Source organism: Pagrus pagrus, assembly GCF_965226575.1.
Source record: "Pagrus pagrus genome assembly, chromosome: 11".
In the NCBI taxonomy this organism is placed as follows: domain Eukaryota; kingdom Metazoa; phylum Chordata; class Actinopteri; order Spariformes; family Sparidae; genus Pagrus; species Pagrus pagrus.
The window spans coordinates 19205068-19223030 of NC_140195.1; the positions used below are offsets into that span (position 1 = coordinate 19205068).

The 17963-nt window shown below is 41.4% G+C and overlaps 1 protein-coding gene across 2 annotated transcripts in view; it reads right to left on the minus strand.

Annotated features, from left to right (window-relative positions):
- Positions 1-78: 78 nt before the first annotated feature.
- The window catches only part of cntn3a.2 (contactin 3a, tandem duplicate 2), a 45080-nt gene continuing 27195 nt past the window's right edge, over positions 79-17963 (minus strand). For both annotated transcript variants that reach the window (XM_084366056.1, XM_084366055.1), the window contains 9 exons: positions 16072-16230; positions 14040-14189; positions 13826-13896; positions 12910-13144; positions 12311-12420; positions 9327-9513; positions 8983-9095; positions 8688-8856; positions 79-5020 (listed from right to left, as the gene is read on the minus strand). In XM_084366056.1, coding sequence (XP_084222182.1) covers positions 4923-5020; positions 8688-8856; positions 8983-9095; positions 9327-9513; positions 12311-12420; positions 12910-13144; positions 13826-13896; positions 14040-14189; positions 16072-16230 — 1292 coding nt within the window. In that variant the 3' untranslated portion in view covers positions 79-4922. The remainder of the gene's footprint in view (positions 5021-8687; positions 8857-8982; positions 9096-9326; positions 9514-12310; positions 12421-12909; positions 13145-13825; positions 13897-14039; positions 14190-16071; positions 16231-17963) is intronic.

Genomic DNA, 17963 nt, shown 5'->3' on the forward strand with positions numbered 1-17963 from the left:
AAAGACACTAAAACTGCTGATGCCGAAAATGACACCGTGCCACACACATAACTCAAAAAACAAGTCCAGGAGAGAAAATCCTCAGTGAATTGTTTTTATTAACTCCCTCATTTAGAAAACACAGATGCACCAAACGATATCGTACATGCACAGCTTCAGCATATCAAGATCAGCTGATGACTTTTCAATGTGAAAACGTTAACTGCCACGATCTCACAGAGATCACCTGGACATCAAAAATACTGAGGAGTCACAACAGAAAGGCCAAGCGTTGTCACCCAGAGCTCTGATTGGATTTTCTTCATCAATCTCAATGGAATTACAAATTTTGGGTAACTCGTTTATTTGTTTTCTGATCAATTCTGCCTTTTCTGATCTTGAAAGTAGCAAGAAAATTGTAAAGTTGTTCTGTTATAAAAAGACAAAAAGTACTAGTAGATAGTACAACTTGTATTATCTAATGTGCACTGGCTGACTACCCTGTAACAGGTAGTGTTTGTGTCACTGCACCAAAAGGCTGTGTGTGATAGCAGCTGCTAAGAAATGTTTCTCTCTGCTCATGTATTTTTCAGATTCTGGGGTTCGACTGAGAATTACAATTGGAAGTAGGACACCACAGTTTGGTCTCCCAGTAGGGGGGCATTGCTTCAAATCACAAGAAAACACATACAGCATGTACAGTATACTGTATGAAGGCAAGAGAGATCTTATCGCACTGGCTTTTGAATGAGCCGACACTGGCTCTTAAACGTTAATTTAAAGCAACACTTGACCTTTGTGCAGAATTTTTAGAAGAAAAAAAAAAAGAAACAATCAGGAACCATATCAAACATTAAAACAAGAGAAAAATCAAAATCCAAACATCTCCACAGTACTGACACGTTACAAAACAAAGAGGTTGGCAATGCTTCTATGTACCCAAGACACAAGTTCATAAACTGTAATGTTGTCTTTTTTCCAGTTCAGTAGAATCAATAAATCAGCCAGAAAGATGCATTTTTCCTGTGTAAACATTTGTTAGCTTAACAATGACAATCTGTGATGAGAGAATGTATACAGATATAACCACACGTAAAGCCACAAAAACAACATAACAGGATTCAAAGACTGCTTTCAGAAAGTTATTGACACACACTCATGGGGGAAGGAAAACCTTTTGTCTTCACATTTAATACAAACTGTATCCTGCGAGCTGCGCCTGACCTGGCCTTGGGATTCTGGAGCTTTTCGCCACTTGTTCCTCTGCACTGGCGATCCATGGTGATGTGAAGAAAAATAATAAATTCAACTCAAACTCGTTTATTTTCCACATCCCATATTGACCTTGTATCAATGTTTCTGTTGCCAAAAACCCTGAACCGTGGTTAAGTACAAGAAATGAGTTCAAACTATTGTTTTTCCAAATAGCAGAATGGTCCTCTTGAAAACAGTTGTCCATGACACCGTGGGGTAAGGTAATAACCACACACACAGACACACACCCTTGAATCTTCCTGGTGTCATCTTGATGGGATTGTCCTGATTTAGTCCTCCCTAAATCCTGATATATTAGTCTTGAGCGGGTGTCATTAGTACCATTATTCCTATGCCCTTTCCCATAGAATCCCCTCAGGCCCGCTCTAATTTACTAAGATATTTTAATGTCAGTTAAATCACGGCACATATCAGGCTTTCCATTTGTCAAGTCAGACTGTTAAATAGGCCCTTGTGTCGGGCGCTGACACATTCGTGATCTATCCGCCCCTGCCACTGTAGCACTATTGAAAGGTAGGATGAAGCAGGTCTGAATACCTGAGCGGGGGGGGGGGGTTTGCTGAAATACATAAATAAACAATGACAACACGTAACACATAAAAAAAGCCAATACAACTGACAAGAAAGGACAGATTCACAAAGTATTAAATCACAGCTGACCATACATTTTGCCAAATAATGTCTAAGCTGGTGGCTAGATTTCAATTATCAGACTGGCACAATTGGCAGCACTTTAAGCCTCTCGTCTCGACTGTAATGGCTCATGATGCGTGTTGACTGGCACGACTACTCTGTGTTGCACAGATGGATGAAGACTAGGGCTGAATATAATGATTATTTCCAATTATTAGATCAATCTAGGAAATGTCGGAAAATAGAGAGAAATGCACACATTTCCCCCAAACGATGGATGCTATTCTCTTGTTTTGTCTGTGCAACAGTCCAAAGCCCAAAGATATTATACCATGGCCACTGAGAATTCTGGATTCTGATTGGCTGACAGGTGATCCAGTAAAACTAGAAGAGTTGTAGAAGAGAAGAATCGAACCACTTTGGGCAGCACTGAACTAGACACAAACAGATTTGAAAAATAAAAATCTTAAAGGGTAACTGCGCCATTTCTCCACATTAAAGTGTGTTTAAAGGGCTGGGGGAGTACTACTGCATATCTGAAAAAAAAAAAACAGTATAAAGCCTTCTGTGGCTCCAGAGGAAGCTGCATGTAATCTGATAAATTACCTCAAGTGAAGTCACTCAGTGGCTAGGCTGCATTGTGTGTAATGTAGGCACCATTTTAAAAACCAATAATCAAAATCAATACACCAGAACCAGAGATACCGGGCTCTTTTTTCCGACGCAGTCTCTTTCCTTTTCAAAATCTGGCTCCTACATTTCCCACAATGCAATTTAGCCATTGAGTGACATCACTGGCTGGCAATTTATCCGATTAAACGCAGCTTCCTCTGGAGCCACAAAAAGCTTTAAACTGCTATCATCCACATATGCAATAGACCTGTAAACACACTTTAATGTGTACATTTGGTGGAATTACCCTTCATTTCAGCCACATTGCAACAGTTTTCTTCAGCAAATGGAGTTCACACAGTTGTGTGACTCGCAGGAGGAAACTAAAGTTGCTGATATAGCCGCGGAGGTTTGGAAGGTCTGGATAAAGATAGTAAGCGGACCTTGAGCTGAGCTTTTTTTAGCTATTGTTCCAAAGGCCAGGCATGAATTTTTATGCTCACAAAGTATTAAACTGCTATTTTGTATATCTGTAACTGGACTGTGTTACTTCATGCAATCAGTCAAATTACTCTTGAAAGGGACGGTTTGCCATTTTTTGGAAATATGCTTGTTTGCTTTGACACTCTCATGTGTGTGGATTAACTGAGGAGCGACAGGCGCAGTTATGGTTGAAATTAGCAAATTTCTATGGCATGACCATATCAGAAGGCCACGCCAGAAGGTGACAGTGAAAAGCCAGCCTTCATAGCCAGGGGCGAGACCCGATAACTGTTTAGGTATGGGGATAACTGTGTATATTATCAGACAGCGTCTCCTCCAAGACTTGTATACTTCTTCACTCATGCCTGGTCACTGAAGGGGTGGGATGGGTGTGATGTGCAGATTGTCATTTGAGGAAAGCTATAGAAATTGTCAAAAGCAGCTCCCACCTCCGATTGAGGTCAAAGCTGTTTGAAAATCCGCCACGCACTTCTGATGACATTCAACAAACAAGATACGACCTGAGCTTCACAGGTGCTGGTGGGCATGTTTGTTATCTTTGGACAGAGCAGCAGTTTCGATTGCACCAAGACTACATTTGTTCTCATCTAACTTGACACCAAAGCAAATAAGATTATTCCTTCAAACATAGTTTACAAGTTTTTGATTCTTCTGCAGCTGCATAACAAGACTTTAGTCTAAGGATCTGTGAGCAGGTTAAAACTCAGAGCCCAGCCTTGTGAAAAACTCCTTCTGACTATCATCTGTTTGGTGCTTAGCTACGTGTTGCCCAGCTACTGTCTGTTTCATCTTATTACTGTAAACAGTAGGGATAAAATTATTCTAGGTAGCTGAATGACAGTTCATTTATTTTGAATGCATATAGCTTTTTTTGGCATGTGGCCATGGTATAAAGGGGATAATAACCTTGAGTTGGATTGTGTGGCAGCAAATGGATTGCAATCAAACCTACACCTTGTTTGGAACGTTTGGCATTTTCACCTTGAGGAATGACAGAAATGAGATGCTGTACATTATTTTTTGTCACCTGACTGAATGTTTCAGCATTAGTTTGGAAGGAAATACAGCTGTACTACTCTCCCACTACTGCTGTATACAGGCAGATATGAACTCTGTGAATGCAGAGAAAACCCATCAATCAGTCGGCTTTTACAATAACTGGTCTGAGGCATTAAAACCTGTAGGAGCCCTCATGGTACATTCAGCTCTCAACAATCAAATGATAAAAGGTAATTGGCTATCACTGGCACTGTGAGCTGTTTTATGAGTTTCATCTGGGACACAACCAACTTTTAATGGAGCACGAAAAGATGAAGGTGGCTGCAGTATGCTCTGAAAGTATCACTGACTAGTGTCTATAAGTGACGGCGTTACAAGAATCTCCAAAGGCACGGGCACGGGTGAATGAACATGTTCCGACTCGCCAATTCAGATGTGGAGAAGAAAAGTGAAAATCTCCAAAAATACAAAACATGACTTCTCATCACGGCCCTCCGCAAGGTACACTGAGACCTTAAGTAGTAAGAAACTGTGAGGAATAAAATGTCGAGGAAAGCATGTAGCTATCTTAGCAATAACAACAAGAAGGCTGAAACTACTTTGGCACATGAATGGAAGTAAGGCATCTGTATCATTCGAAAAAAGAGTTGAAATGGAGCATTGTTCCCAACCAGGCAGAAATGTCAAAACAGACCTACGTAAGAGGAAAAAAAAAAGAAAAGCTCAAGCATTTACCGTTAATTAAGTGTCTGGCAGCACACTCCACTCCTGCGCTGCCTCATACCCGCAAACTAACACTGCAAAATAGTATGTGGTCACCTCCAAAACTGAGAGGAACAAAAAGAAAAAAAACTCAGCAACTTTCACAAATTTAAGAAAAAAATACCAAGAAGAAGGTTGAAAAAGAGTTTGTCATTGTGTCACGACGTTGACCTGAATGTCGATATTGCGATGGCGAGGAGCAGGGAGAGGGGGGAGACGTCCACGCTCCAGGCTCTCGAGCCGCGGGCACTCATACCTGGAACACACAATACAAAGACGGACTGATGTTAAAACAGCTGGAGGGAGCACACAGTCTTATCTCTTCAGTTATTTTTTTCAACCGAGAACAGATCAGCGAAACATTCCAGATGAAAGTGAAAAAAGTCCTTCAAACCAAATGCAATAACTTGGCTGAAATGGAAAACATCATTCACACTGGAACCATGTTCATTACACTTGTTATTTTTCATTGTGTGTATTGTGATTTATTAGAATGTGTTTTTTAACCAACCTCTGAAGCCGAAGGCAAATTTCCACATTTGTGGACAATAAAAATGATTATTAATGCCCTACCATTTCTAAGTGGTATTATTGTTGCTGATTGCTTTCTTTTCTCCTCAGAGTCGCAAATACTAACAACACCGGATCGCCAGTCAGCCTCCATTTCCATGAGATTTCGTGCAGTGGTGAACAAAATCTAGTAAAAAAAAGTAAGATTTATAGGGAACCAAACAAAATCCCCATGGGGTCATTATTCTGCAGCCACTCACAGGTCGTGATTGTTACTCTAAAGGCTCATTTATGCTCAACTTTAGACACGCATATGGATATGGACGGAGCCTTCTGTCCATACTCATTTCGTTCATATTTCTGCCAGTTTTCTGAAAGCTTACGGATACAGACCAACGGAGCAATACCTCCGGTAGTCGTGGGGGCCAGTGCAGCCAATAGTTCAAGCGAGACTAGACCACAGGACAAGAGGAAGAAGTTTTAACTTTTAATTTTAACTTTTTGAGGAGAGGTTCTGCGAACATCTGTATGATGTTACTTTGGCTGGGCACAGAGACAACCAGTTACTACAGAACAGGTGGACGGGAATCGAATGTGAGTCAGATGCTGGCGAACGCAAAGTGGAGGTCCGAGCGAGACCAGGTTGACTCTGAGCAGCGCCCTTAAGTGGTTGTACTGCTAAACCGCCATGGCATCGTGAAGGGAGCATGGAAATATGTGGGCAGTGACGGTTATATTGTTAAACGTATAAAGTTTTATACATCAAGGGAGCATAAATGAGCCTTTAGTGACAACGTTACGGAAAAAGGATCCCTGTTAAGCACGGGATGACTTACACATTTCATGTCACAATTATCCTGGCTGGCAGAACAATGTGATTCACAATATTAACCCATTAATTATTAAAATGTGCTCTTCTTAAATCTTATGATGGCACTAAAACATTGTTGAATACATTTAAATAAAAAGCAAATATTTTTAATTGCTTCACAGATTGTACACCTTTTTTTTTTTAGTGAACATGCTTTTTGGAGAAAAACAAACAATCTTAAATAAGATAATCATAAATCATAAGGTCCACCTGCATAAAGAAAGGATAAATAAATGGTGGGCACCTCATCCTCCTGTCATTCTTTCGCTTGGAATCCATCCACACATCCGATTTAAAAACATTTTGTGGGGGATACAATGGGAAAACCGAGCCTTCTGTCATGGTAACAGGCTTAGGATTTTGGAATGACTGGCTCCCAGGAAATCATATATAAGCCTGTCCGTTATTGAGCAGTAATGTTATCATCATGAAACACACTTCTTTCATTCATTTGAATTCCACCTTAAATAAAAAAACAAACAAACATAAAACATGCATGCTGAAGCTTAACGGGGGTTTTTAAAATGTGGTAAAAACTAAATCATGTCCTGCCTGATGACTGCAAACGCATATATAAAAAATAGATATATTAAGGGATCTGTGTGCAAAGGGACCAGGAGCCTGATGCAGTTTGCTCTCATCGCTAGTTTCTCATATGTGATTTAAGCGACTCAATTAACTCTTATGGATCGCTGAGTATTTTCGTGTAATGACATAATATACATATGAAAAACCCTTTCCTGGATAAAACATATATCTTCCTGAACATCATCTGCACATCTGATGATTTAGAGCCACTAGCTTCTACAAACACAGCGCTCTGTTTGGCCTGCTAATGTGTTCAGCCCACATCTTTTTCTTTGCAGTATCCAAAGGATCGCTGTACAAAAAAAAAAAAAAAAACGGTCTATTTTTCAAATGAAATTTCAAAGACAAGCCAGCGAGGAATTCTATCTCTCTCAACTGCTGTTTACAGGGATTCAACACAGAATATCAACAATGCAAATTAGCATTTAGAGCAGAAGACGAGCCCCCTGGAGTCCCACAGGACAGTAATAGCACCTAGTAAAAGAGGAAGTCAACCCCTGCGACAGAGATGGATTGTGCTGCATATTTCAGCAAAAATGTACGAGCTGGAAGAAGCCGAACGGGGGTGGCTGGGGACGCGAGTAATGGTGAGTCAACGGAGGACAAACTGTCCCTGTCAGGTTTAAGAAGTGCTAAGTGACTTCATTTACAAGAGTGGGCAAATAACACAAAATAGAAGTTGTGAGAGACCGGGGGTCCTGCTGAATCTATATGTCGAATGTTACCGCTCTGTTGTGTTTCTCTACAACATGGTGGGATCAGCGTTTTTCAGTGATACTGCGGAAGACTGAAAAAGTCCTACATTTCTTGCAGCCATTCTGTTGTGCAGGAACGAGCCAGACTCAAATTATTCCTTGAGCACATTTCCACTACAACATAAGCAGTGTCTATTAATGCCACAGTGAGTTAACGCTAGCTAACTGCAGCTAAGTGCTAATGTTAAATAAGCATATCAGTTTGCTAACATCACGTCTGTGTTACTGGGCAGTCGGCTCAGTCAACTTGTGCCAGATTTGCTAGTAAGCCGTGCCACGGCAGCAAAAACAGTTCCAAAATAATGAACGAATGAGCTAGTTTCCATCTAACGTTGGCTGCGTGAATGTGTTAAGTAACGTCAGTTTGCTAGCTTCAAAGCTTGTGAGTGAAACATGCAGGGCTCTTGGCAATTAACATTGTAGCTTGTCTGGGACAAGTAAACTTTTTGAAGAAAAAAATTTTGATTAAATTAATAAGCATTTTTTGTCTGAAGACTGAAACTAAATCTAAAATAGCTGCCAAAAATAACACTGAACCTGAGAGAGCTTCCCTACTTGGTGGTTTCAAATGGGATCCAAGGCAAACGTCAGTTCGCTAGCCTCGAAGCATGTGAGTGAAAAATACAGGGCTTGACAATTAAATGTTATAACTTATCCCGGACAAGTAAACTTTTTGGTTAGACAAGTAAAAGTATTGTCCTATCGTGCAAAGGAAAAATATATAGGGAAAAACCATGTTGGCTAAGTTTAAAGAGAGAAAAGCAAAATTTGCTAGCAGGCCATGTCTCCATAGCCTGGCTGGAGGACAGCTTTCCCGCAAAACAAAAAAGGCAAAATAATGAATGAATTAGCCTAGCTTCCAGGCTAACATTATGTGTTTGCTAACATCAGCTTGAGTGCTTCAAAGCTGGTGAGTGAAACATGCAGGCCTTGACAATGACCAGTATGACTAGTCCGGGACAATTAAACCTTTTGGTCAGACAAGTGAAATGCTTTCTTTTGTCCTATCGTGTGAAACCGAAGACAAAAACCATGTTTGCCGAGTTTTAAAGAGAAAAAGCATTTCGTCAACTAAGACTAGACCAAAACTATGAAGGATAAAAGTGCCACAAACGTAACTAAAACAAATTTCTGTCTAAAGACTAAGACTAAATCTAAAGTAGCTTAAAAAAATGAACACCGATCCAGAGCGAGCTTACTTAGTTGGTGGATTCGTATGGGATCCGAGGCCGGGCCCAGCCCTCCTTCGCTCAGCGTCTGAATGTGGATGATGTAGTCGTCCTCTTCCTCGGGGAGGGTCAGCTCTGCTGTTGAATTGGCTGTTGTGAGTGTGTTTACCTCTTTGTGTCTCTGTCTCCTGTATGACAGCTGAACGGGGGAGAGAAACAAGCCGGGTGACACTCGGTAAACATGCATTCTTACAGCCTGACAGCCACCACACAGGTAAGGTCCAAACATTCGAGTGTGTGAAGCTTACGGTGATGTTTAACTCACTTGGTAGCCTGTAACTTCTGACTCTGATTCCATCGCCACCACAGGTTCCCAGTAAAGAGACAAGTGAGAGCCAATTAGGGTCCATTCGACATTCAGCGGCGGTTGGGTCGGTGCTGCATGATATAAAAATAATACATTGTCAGCACAGAAACATGTTAATGTCACATCATTATCCAAGAATTACCATATTTCTCTTATGCGATACTTCCAAGAGTGAGATTAGATGTACTTTCTCTTGCTTTTTAGGGACAGCTAAGAATAGACTTCCCACCTCTGAATTATAATCAGCGTGGATACAAACACAAACACTTGAGCAGCAAGGCGCCTCGGGCGCCGCAACGTACGTGGCTTTTTTGTGGTCACGTTGATGGCAGGGAGGAAGGGGCCGGTGCCTGCTGTGTTGAAAGCGCTGACCGTTAGGAAATACTGCGTGTTTCCTGCCAAGCCGCTCACTGTGACCGAGGTCTGGTTCCAAGGCACTCTAACCTTCCCCATGGTCTCCGGTTTGGTGTCATCCTCCCAGTAAACCACCTGTTTAAGACGGAGAGCAGGTCAGTGAACCGTGATACGTGGCACTGGAATGCGTACAACGGTAGAAGGCATTTTCCATCACATACAGCACAACGATGTGTTTGTAGCTGTTTTTGATGTCTGGAGAGATATGTGATGTTGTTAAATGATCGCCGCGGGGTGTATCCTCTGCTTCTGCCTCTGATTCCAGCAGGATATTTGATCTGACATTACAAAGCTTTTGTTGATGGACCTTTACAACTCTGAGGAACGTTTCGATATTGTTCAAATACCGCTGAAAGAGCGGCACAGTAGGACAGATATTGGTTAATCTACTGTTTTTTTGAGTGTTTTATAAATAATTAAATCTTTATAATGTTAAAAATAATGAAGTATGCCCACTATAATTTCCCAAAACTTGAGGTGACGCCATCTAAATGATGACTAGCACTGGAAAACACAAAGGTAATTTGATTTACAATCATGTAGCTGTGCAATGCTCTCATGTGAGAAGCTCAAACCAGTTTTGCATTTTTGCCTGACGACTGAAACGATGATTCAATTATCAGAATTAACAATCAAGATGCTTTCATGGCGTGACCGGGGGATTTATTGTTCGATTGTTTCAGCACTACAATACATCATTAAATGTAGCGTCACACAGCCTGCAAAAGTGATTTCCCCCCTAATGAAAATCTTTCTCATCTTGATATGGATTTAAATGAATATATTAAACATCAAATACCAGCTAAAGTTACCAATCATATAATAAGTGACCATTTTGCATAAACTGTAAATAAATCAACCCAAACTGACATCCACCCCACACCCGTCCACTTCCCTATCATCATCTTTATTCAATGTTAGCTGGTGTTGACGTCGCTGAGGAAGCTCAGATATGAAATGGCACAAAAGCTTATTTTCCTGGATGGAATTATTGAAAGAGCTTTGATTTTATTGAGAATAATAACAACATCTCACATTAAAGCACTTTGATCGCCCTGATTATTCAGTCTGAATTATGCAGGTGAGGCAATCAGGCTGTCCCAGATCTGAAGGTAAAATAGTAATTCAATCTACTGCGTTGGGTTTAAAATGTAATAGGCCTAGTTGAATAAAGGGCTGCAACTGACGGTTATTTTCCATAAATCTGCTGATTATTTTCCCAATTCACTGACTAATCAATTATGTTCAATAATTCATGTGAAAAATGTTCATCACAGTTTCCCAGAGCCCGAAGTGACGTCTTCAAATTGTTTCTTTTGTTCAGCCAACAGTCCAAATCCAAAACACTCTTCATTTACAATAACACAAGTCACATTTAAGAAGCTGGAACCAGCAATTTTTTTATATTTTGGCTTGAACGAGAATCATTTATCAAAATTGTTGCCTACTAATTTTCTTTTGAACCAACTAACAGATGAATCGTCTAATTGTTGCAGCTGGTGTCAAATATTCTTATTTATTTAGTGAAAAATGACTAAAGAGTGATTTCCACGGTGCAGCTGTGTTAGACCAGTCGTGGCCAAACTTGTTCCCATGAGATCAAAACTGAAACTTAAAGGGTAACTCCACCAATTTTACAGATGAAAGTGTGTTTGCAGGTCTTGGGGAGTCCTACTGACTATGTGAAAAAAGTAGCATAAAGTATTTTGTGGCTCCAGAGGAAGCTGCATGTAATCTGATAATTTACCTCCAGTGAGGCCACTCAATGGCTTAGTTGCATTGTGGGTAAAGTAGGAACCAGGTTTAAATCAGTCCACACTGTCTGACTTATTATAGACAGCTTTAAAACAAATGATAATAATCAATTAAGCCAAACCAGAGATATTGCCTATTTTAAACCACGCATTCTTCTCCCCTCAAAACCTGTTGCCTACATTACCCATAATGCAACTTAGCCAATGAGTGGCATCACTGGGGGCAATTTATCAGATTACACACAGCTTCCTCTGGAGCCACAAAAGGTTCCAGAGGAGCAGTTGTACAGAAGTACTCCCCAAGACCTGTAAACACACTTTAATGTGTAAAATTGGTGGAGTTACCCTTTAATATATACAGTATATTATATTTAAATGGCTTTTAAACATCTTGCCAGAGGACTACAGTTGGAAATTAGCCTCTGGCTAACACTGGCACTTTTACGGTTACGTTCATTGATGTGCACTGTCCTCTTTAAATAAAGGTATAATAATAATAATAATGGTGGGCCATGGGTTAACAGCAAGCACCTACTATGAGGAAAGGATCCCAAGTTCCCTTCATTGCCTGGCTTCCTGTGCAAAGTGTCATTCTGCTGAAAATAAACTAGGGAGCCCAAATAATTACCAAAAACTAAAACAGCATGAACGTTATTAGGATCTTTTTAATTTATGTATTTTTTAAATATTTTTTGTATTTCTAAAATTTTATTTAGCTGGAATCATCTGGCGGACCAAACAGTGTTCAGTATCATCACACAGTTTGTGTTGTGTTAAGACGCCATTTCTTGGTATTCTCACATTAAGTCTGGTCGACATTGCGACGCAGACTATCATGAAGCGCCGTATCATGACCCCATAACTGACAGCAACATGAAAAGGCATGTGGACAGGCAATTTTCTTTTGTTCTCTATGAAAACGCTGTGACATGTTTTCCTGTCGCGTTGCTACAAAGGACTGTATAATTTCGGCTGTAACGGTCGCCTGACTGAAACAGCCATTTCCATGGCGACACAGAGTTTGGAAGTGATGGCTTTGAGGTGCAACAGGGGCGATGACAAGCATTTGAATTGTGCTGTGTGTGATTTCTATTTCCATTTAAAAGGGTAAAATGTACCTCATAGCCCAGAACCCTTTCAGGGGTGAAGGAGAGAGCCTGCCAATTCACCTCAATCTCAGAGGCTGAGACACTTCTGGCCCAGACTCCTGCTGGCATCCCACTTGGCTCTGAAAACAGACAACAGGAGACTGAGCATTTCTGCACTTCTTCCAACAGCACAGAGACACGCAGAACAAATCTCTTCAATTTTTACATTTATAACAGTGCACCATTCCCCACTTGGATGAATCATCACACGCAGGTGCTGCTGGTAAATAGACCAACACCACACTACAGACTGACCCCCTCTCAGCATGCTGAGAGGTAGCATAGATCTAAATGCCAACCGGTTTTCATAGCCATTCAAAAGAGCGGTGATATTTGGAGGCAATCAGTCTGTCCTTACATGAATGTGTTGTGCAATTTTTCCCCCCTACCCTTTTTTACTCGTAAAAAGATTTCTGCAGATTTATTGTCCTGCGTGTCTCTTCTGCTTTTCATGCAGGGAAATAAATGCCTCTACCTTGAAAACCACTTTCATGATCTCTGTCCCCCTTTCACAAACAGAAAAAGCTTTGTAGCTTTGCAAAAAATCCCACTCACGTTCATTCCCTTACCTATCTCTGCAGAGTAGATGGTGACCACAGGGCTGAAGGGACCCTGTCCTTTGCTGTTGTAAGTGCCAACCTTGACGTGAAATGGAGAGAAGGGCGCGATGCTTTCGTTGCGGTACACGTAGCGAGACGCGCCAGGGGCAGAGGTGGCCACGTGAGTCCAGCTAACTTCTCCGAAGGCGCGGAAAGCAATGATGTAACCAAAGCTCTCACCATTCTGCAGTTCTTCGGGGACAGGCTGAGAGTGAAACACAAAACTATAGTGATATTAAAACATATACAAACCACTCACGTTCACCCCGCCGCTGGGCTGAAACAATCACCACCCACACTCTCACGCTGCCAAAAGAAGTGCGTGACCCACAAATTGCTTTTCTGACCCACCTGACGAAATGAAATGAGCAGTAAAATGCCATTTAAAAAAAAAAAGAAAATCCAAGCTCATTACAGAGCGTCTGTGCAGCTTTTAAAAATGAAAAGGTATTTCTGATTTTAATGAAATGAGAAAACTCAAATAATGAGATAGCATGAGCCGGCTAATGACTTCTTCAATATCTACATTATTTTTCAGCTACCCGGCTGGCTTCCTCCTTTGCTCGATTTGAGCAATTCACTTTTTGGCTAAACAACAGCAATTCAGCGCAGATCAAAGCCTCATAAATGACAATAACTGTCAGATTCAGTGTTCTGCTTATGAATACATCGCCGCCGCCGCCGCCTCACATGCAGACTCTGTAACTATGAAATTACAACGACTACAGCGCCAGATCTCAATTGACCCAAAATTTATGACACCCACGAGCCAAACAGAGCAGGGGCTTTGATTTAGGGAAGAATATTAAGCACCTCACTCAAAGATAAAAAAGATTAACTGCAGCCACTTTGAGTAACACACTAGAACATAAGACTGATGACTTACCTCCCATGTGATGACCAGTTCAGATCTGCTTCCACCTCCTCCACCCACATCACCGGGGGCTGCATCAGGGACTACACAACACAGACCATGTTCACACCTCCACACAAGGAAACACTCCAAGCTTAAGAAAGTTGTACAATCACACTTTGAGGATTTGATATTTTCTATCTGATCAGGATGACTCCTGATCAGTGGTGAATTGCATTCACTGTACCTGCGTCCTCTGTCCTGGTCTTGACTGACACAGGGCTCGGTTCTCCAACCCCAACACTGTTTTTGGCCAAAACACGAAACTCATACTCCACCCAGGCATTTAAGTCCACTACAGTGGCCGTCAGTGTGTTCCCATCGATTACCTCAGGGACTGGAAAAAAACAAAAAAGCATTTATATAAGCTGATAAAAAACAGTGGGAGTAGCTGAATAAGAGTAAAACAAGAGAACTAAATCTATTCACAGTTGGAAAACAACAAAATGAAAAGGACAAATCATTAAATAACTATGTTTAAGCAGTGCACGATGCCCCATAATGTAAGTGTTGTTATGATGAAAGTCACGTGAGCTTTGGTTTGGAGTCTAGACTGTCAAAAGTCTGCCATAGATCCAGAAAACAGACCTTCCTTGTATTTTACAGCAAAATACTCAAAATAAACTCTTAAGCTGCCATGCAAGTGTGATGATCCTACAAGTAATGTGACGGAGTTCTCAGGGTACGATGTGCCCCAGATTTACATTGCACGTGATGGGAAAACTACAAAGGGTCCTTTGTCCTCAAGGTCCGGTGTTCCTCAGCTCAAGGGTCACGATTATGTGGCTACTCACAGCTGTATGGATGGAGGACAGAGGTAAGTTAAGGTAACATAAAGGGGTAGGATGTGAAAGGAGCTGTCTGCAGCAGTGTCTTCTTTGATGCTAACGCTAAGGGTGCCATAGAAATGCCAAATCCTACACACAATCACTTTAAACGTGCATTAACAGATTTTTTGGCTACTTAGGGGCAACTTGAAACCAGCTGAAAACACTACTGACTGATACTCATGTTATCTGACTTGTAAGTAAATAGTTGCCTATTTAAACATCCAGCAGGTACGGAGCAACATTAGAAATCATTTGGAGTTGTGTTGCAGACTATCTGATAAATCCAAGTCTAATATTCTCTTTTGATCATTTTAGCTCTGCACTCCAGACATATGTGGCTTCCTGGCCGCTAAATGCTGCACTGTGTCCATCAGCTATTTTTGGTGAGAATAAAGGTCTAAAGGCATCAGCATATCCACTGTATGCTATCTGCCTTTAGACCTTTTTCACACTACTTCTACTACTTCTACTACAGCCAAAACTGAAAAACTAAACTGATTCTAGGAGATTTACAGATAAAATATCCAACATTTCGGCAATAAAATGTCTAAAAGCATCTAGACATCTGTTGTATATTTCGTGAGCTAGCTGCTGTGTTACACTGTGGCTTTACTTATAGGTGGATGTGTTCTGTTCATGCATTTGCTAACATTTTAGGCTAGCTGTGGCTCATTTCCAGTTCTTTGTCCTGTTAATCATTGGGCAGTGTCCCTAATGAAAACTAATGGAATAAAAAAGTCAAATTTGAATTTCATTCCATTCATTTGGCAGATGCTTTTCTCCAAAGCAACTTGCCATATGTGCATGGAAACAAGAGCTAGATGGCATCCAAACAGATTGACTTAGCTTAAGCCAGTGGTTCTTGAGATTTTTCTGGCATGTCCCGTTTCAGGAGCCGGAACAAGCTCATGACCCCCCAGACCACAGTATGGTTCAATCACTAAAAATGATGGGGAAGCACCCAAGTTTAATTTAAGTGAGATAAAGGTCAGCACGATAGCATCAGCAAACTCTTGTTTGGTATATTAATTCAGCTGATATTGACTCCATATTTTCCCCCAGGGCATTCACGCCCCCACTGCAGCGGCTCTATGTCGCCCCAGGGGAGCTCGCCCAGTTTGAGAACCACTGGTTTAAGCAGATGAAAAGTACTGTCTGGTTTGAGGACCGAGGCAGGTGTAAAGGTCAGTAAAGTGGTTTAAATGAGATCATGTAAAAGCAGCAGCGATGACCTCTAGTTCTCCTGAGTCAGACCCTGAATCCCTCCCATCTCCAGAGCTGACCCCACACTCTGACCTCCCAGCTGTAAGAAAATTTCCCTGCGGGGATCCATCTGAACACCATCACATGTGGTATTAGATGAAAATTCATCTTCCGACTGCTGCCTACCTGTGTTAACCCTCTGCCAGCCCACAGTGAAGGGAGTCCTGGTCTGGATGAGGTAATTGGTGATGGGGCTGCCGTTGTCTCTGCCGGGGCTCCAGGCCAGCTGGGCTGTACTGTCTGTCACCTCCTCCACCGTCACAGAGTCTGGAGGGCTGGGGGGACCTGGCGCAATCACAGGAACAGACGCTGAGGTTCTTGCACATGCAGAGGCACAGACGAGACTATGAAATGTGGATGTGACTACGTGTACTCACACCTACTGCAGGAAAACAACATGAACACCTAATATATTTGCTTAAAAGAAACACATCCAGCCAAACTACATAGCTAAAAGAGATTACTGTGCTAAGATAAAAACCTCTATAGCTTGAAGTCAGCAAGAGAGAAACATCTTTAAAAATCTTTGAGTTGGAGGAGAAGTTATGCCCTTCACAAGGAATTAAAAGTTAATTCAAGATTTATCCTCCAATACTCGCCCAACTTGTAATCCTTCCCTTTCGTGGTCCTCCCGGTAATTGATCGATGAAACAGCAGACGTAAGTAGATGCAGGGAGTCAAATTAAAAGGTAAAAGATGAAAAAGGGCCTCGCAGCCCTGAAGAACCAAGAGTTTTATCATTTATTTTCATTATCCCGCCAATTAAGTGGTGTGATGTTTTACTTTGGCCTCATCTACTGTTTCCTGTCCTAATGAACGTGTCGGCTCATCAGAAATAATGGACCACTAGAGAGCTGTGAGACAGACCGCAGACTAATAACGCCCCTAGATCTGCTCGCACTCCTCACTGGCTCTGGAGTGGTTTCTAATCTGAAGCAAAACATTCTAATTATTAAAGTGGGAAATTATTATTTTGATACACAATCAATGCTTTGGAAAGATAAACCACTGATTTTGCATTTATGGTTCAGCCACTGCGTGCTACATGTGTAAAAGCGTGAATGCATAAATATTTAGCAGACCCACTCAACATGCATATTAATAAGTAGGGCTGCTGAACTACATTTTCTTGTTTACACAAGCCTTTAACGTGCTGCCCACATACATTTGGCCTCCGAGGCCTGGCTTTAGAGATATTGATCTTTGTAAAACTCATTAGCAGCTCTTGATCAAAAAAACCTTTAATACACTGGCCTCATTAATACATATTAATGGAGCACACAATCAAGGATCAATTCCTTATCCTCTTAATTATATTTCATTGGCTGAGGCAAGAGGGTGCTGTCACTGTCTTCAGGGTGTTCAAATAATCTGTTATTAATATGGACAGACTGTCTGGGCTCTTATTGTGAACTTGGCACGGGGCAAATTAATATCGGGCAGCATTATGAAAACTTACAGACATGCTTATGTTATTGTGAGCTGAACTGATTATAACCAAAATTCAGAATATAAGCCACACATGTCAGAGCTGAATCTGAATAACAGTATGTGATACAAGGGATGAAATAATATTGGCTGTCCTCACTGTGTATTTCCCCACGCTGTCTTCCAGGGTGATGACGATGATGATGCAGCTGTCAAACAAGCACGAGTGCTCGTCAAGTGGTCTGAATGCTAATGACAGCGATGTTATCTGTGTAACATGACCTTCTCCATAACCACCACCAACCCGCGGAGTGTTTGCGAGGCACCGTGGAGTGGCATCTAAAACATTTTCCACAACCGGTGTAAAAAACAGGAACCTAGATGATCACTCAAGAGTCTTTGTGTCAGGAGCTATTATCATTGACCTTCAGCGCTGCGAGAGGAGTGGAGTGAGACACGATGGGAAACAGCAGCACCCTGCAAAACGACTCAACAGCTATCGCTGTCTAATACTACATGACTGTAATAATGCGTCTGTCACAAATAATACAAATAATCTGGTTTTACTGCGCGTATGATCAAAGCACACT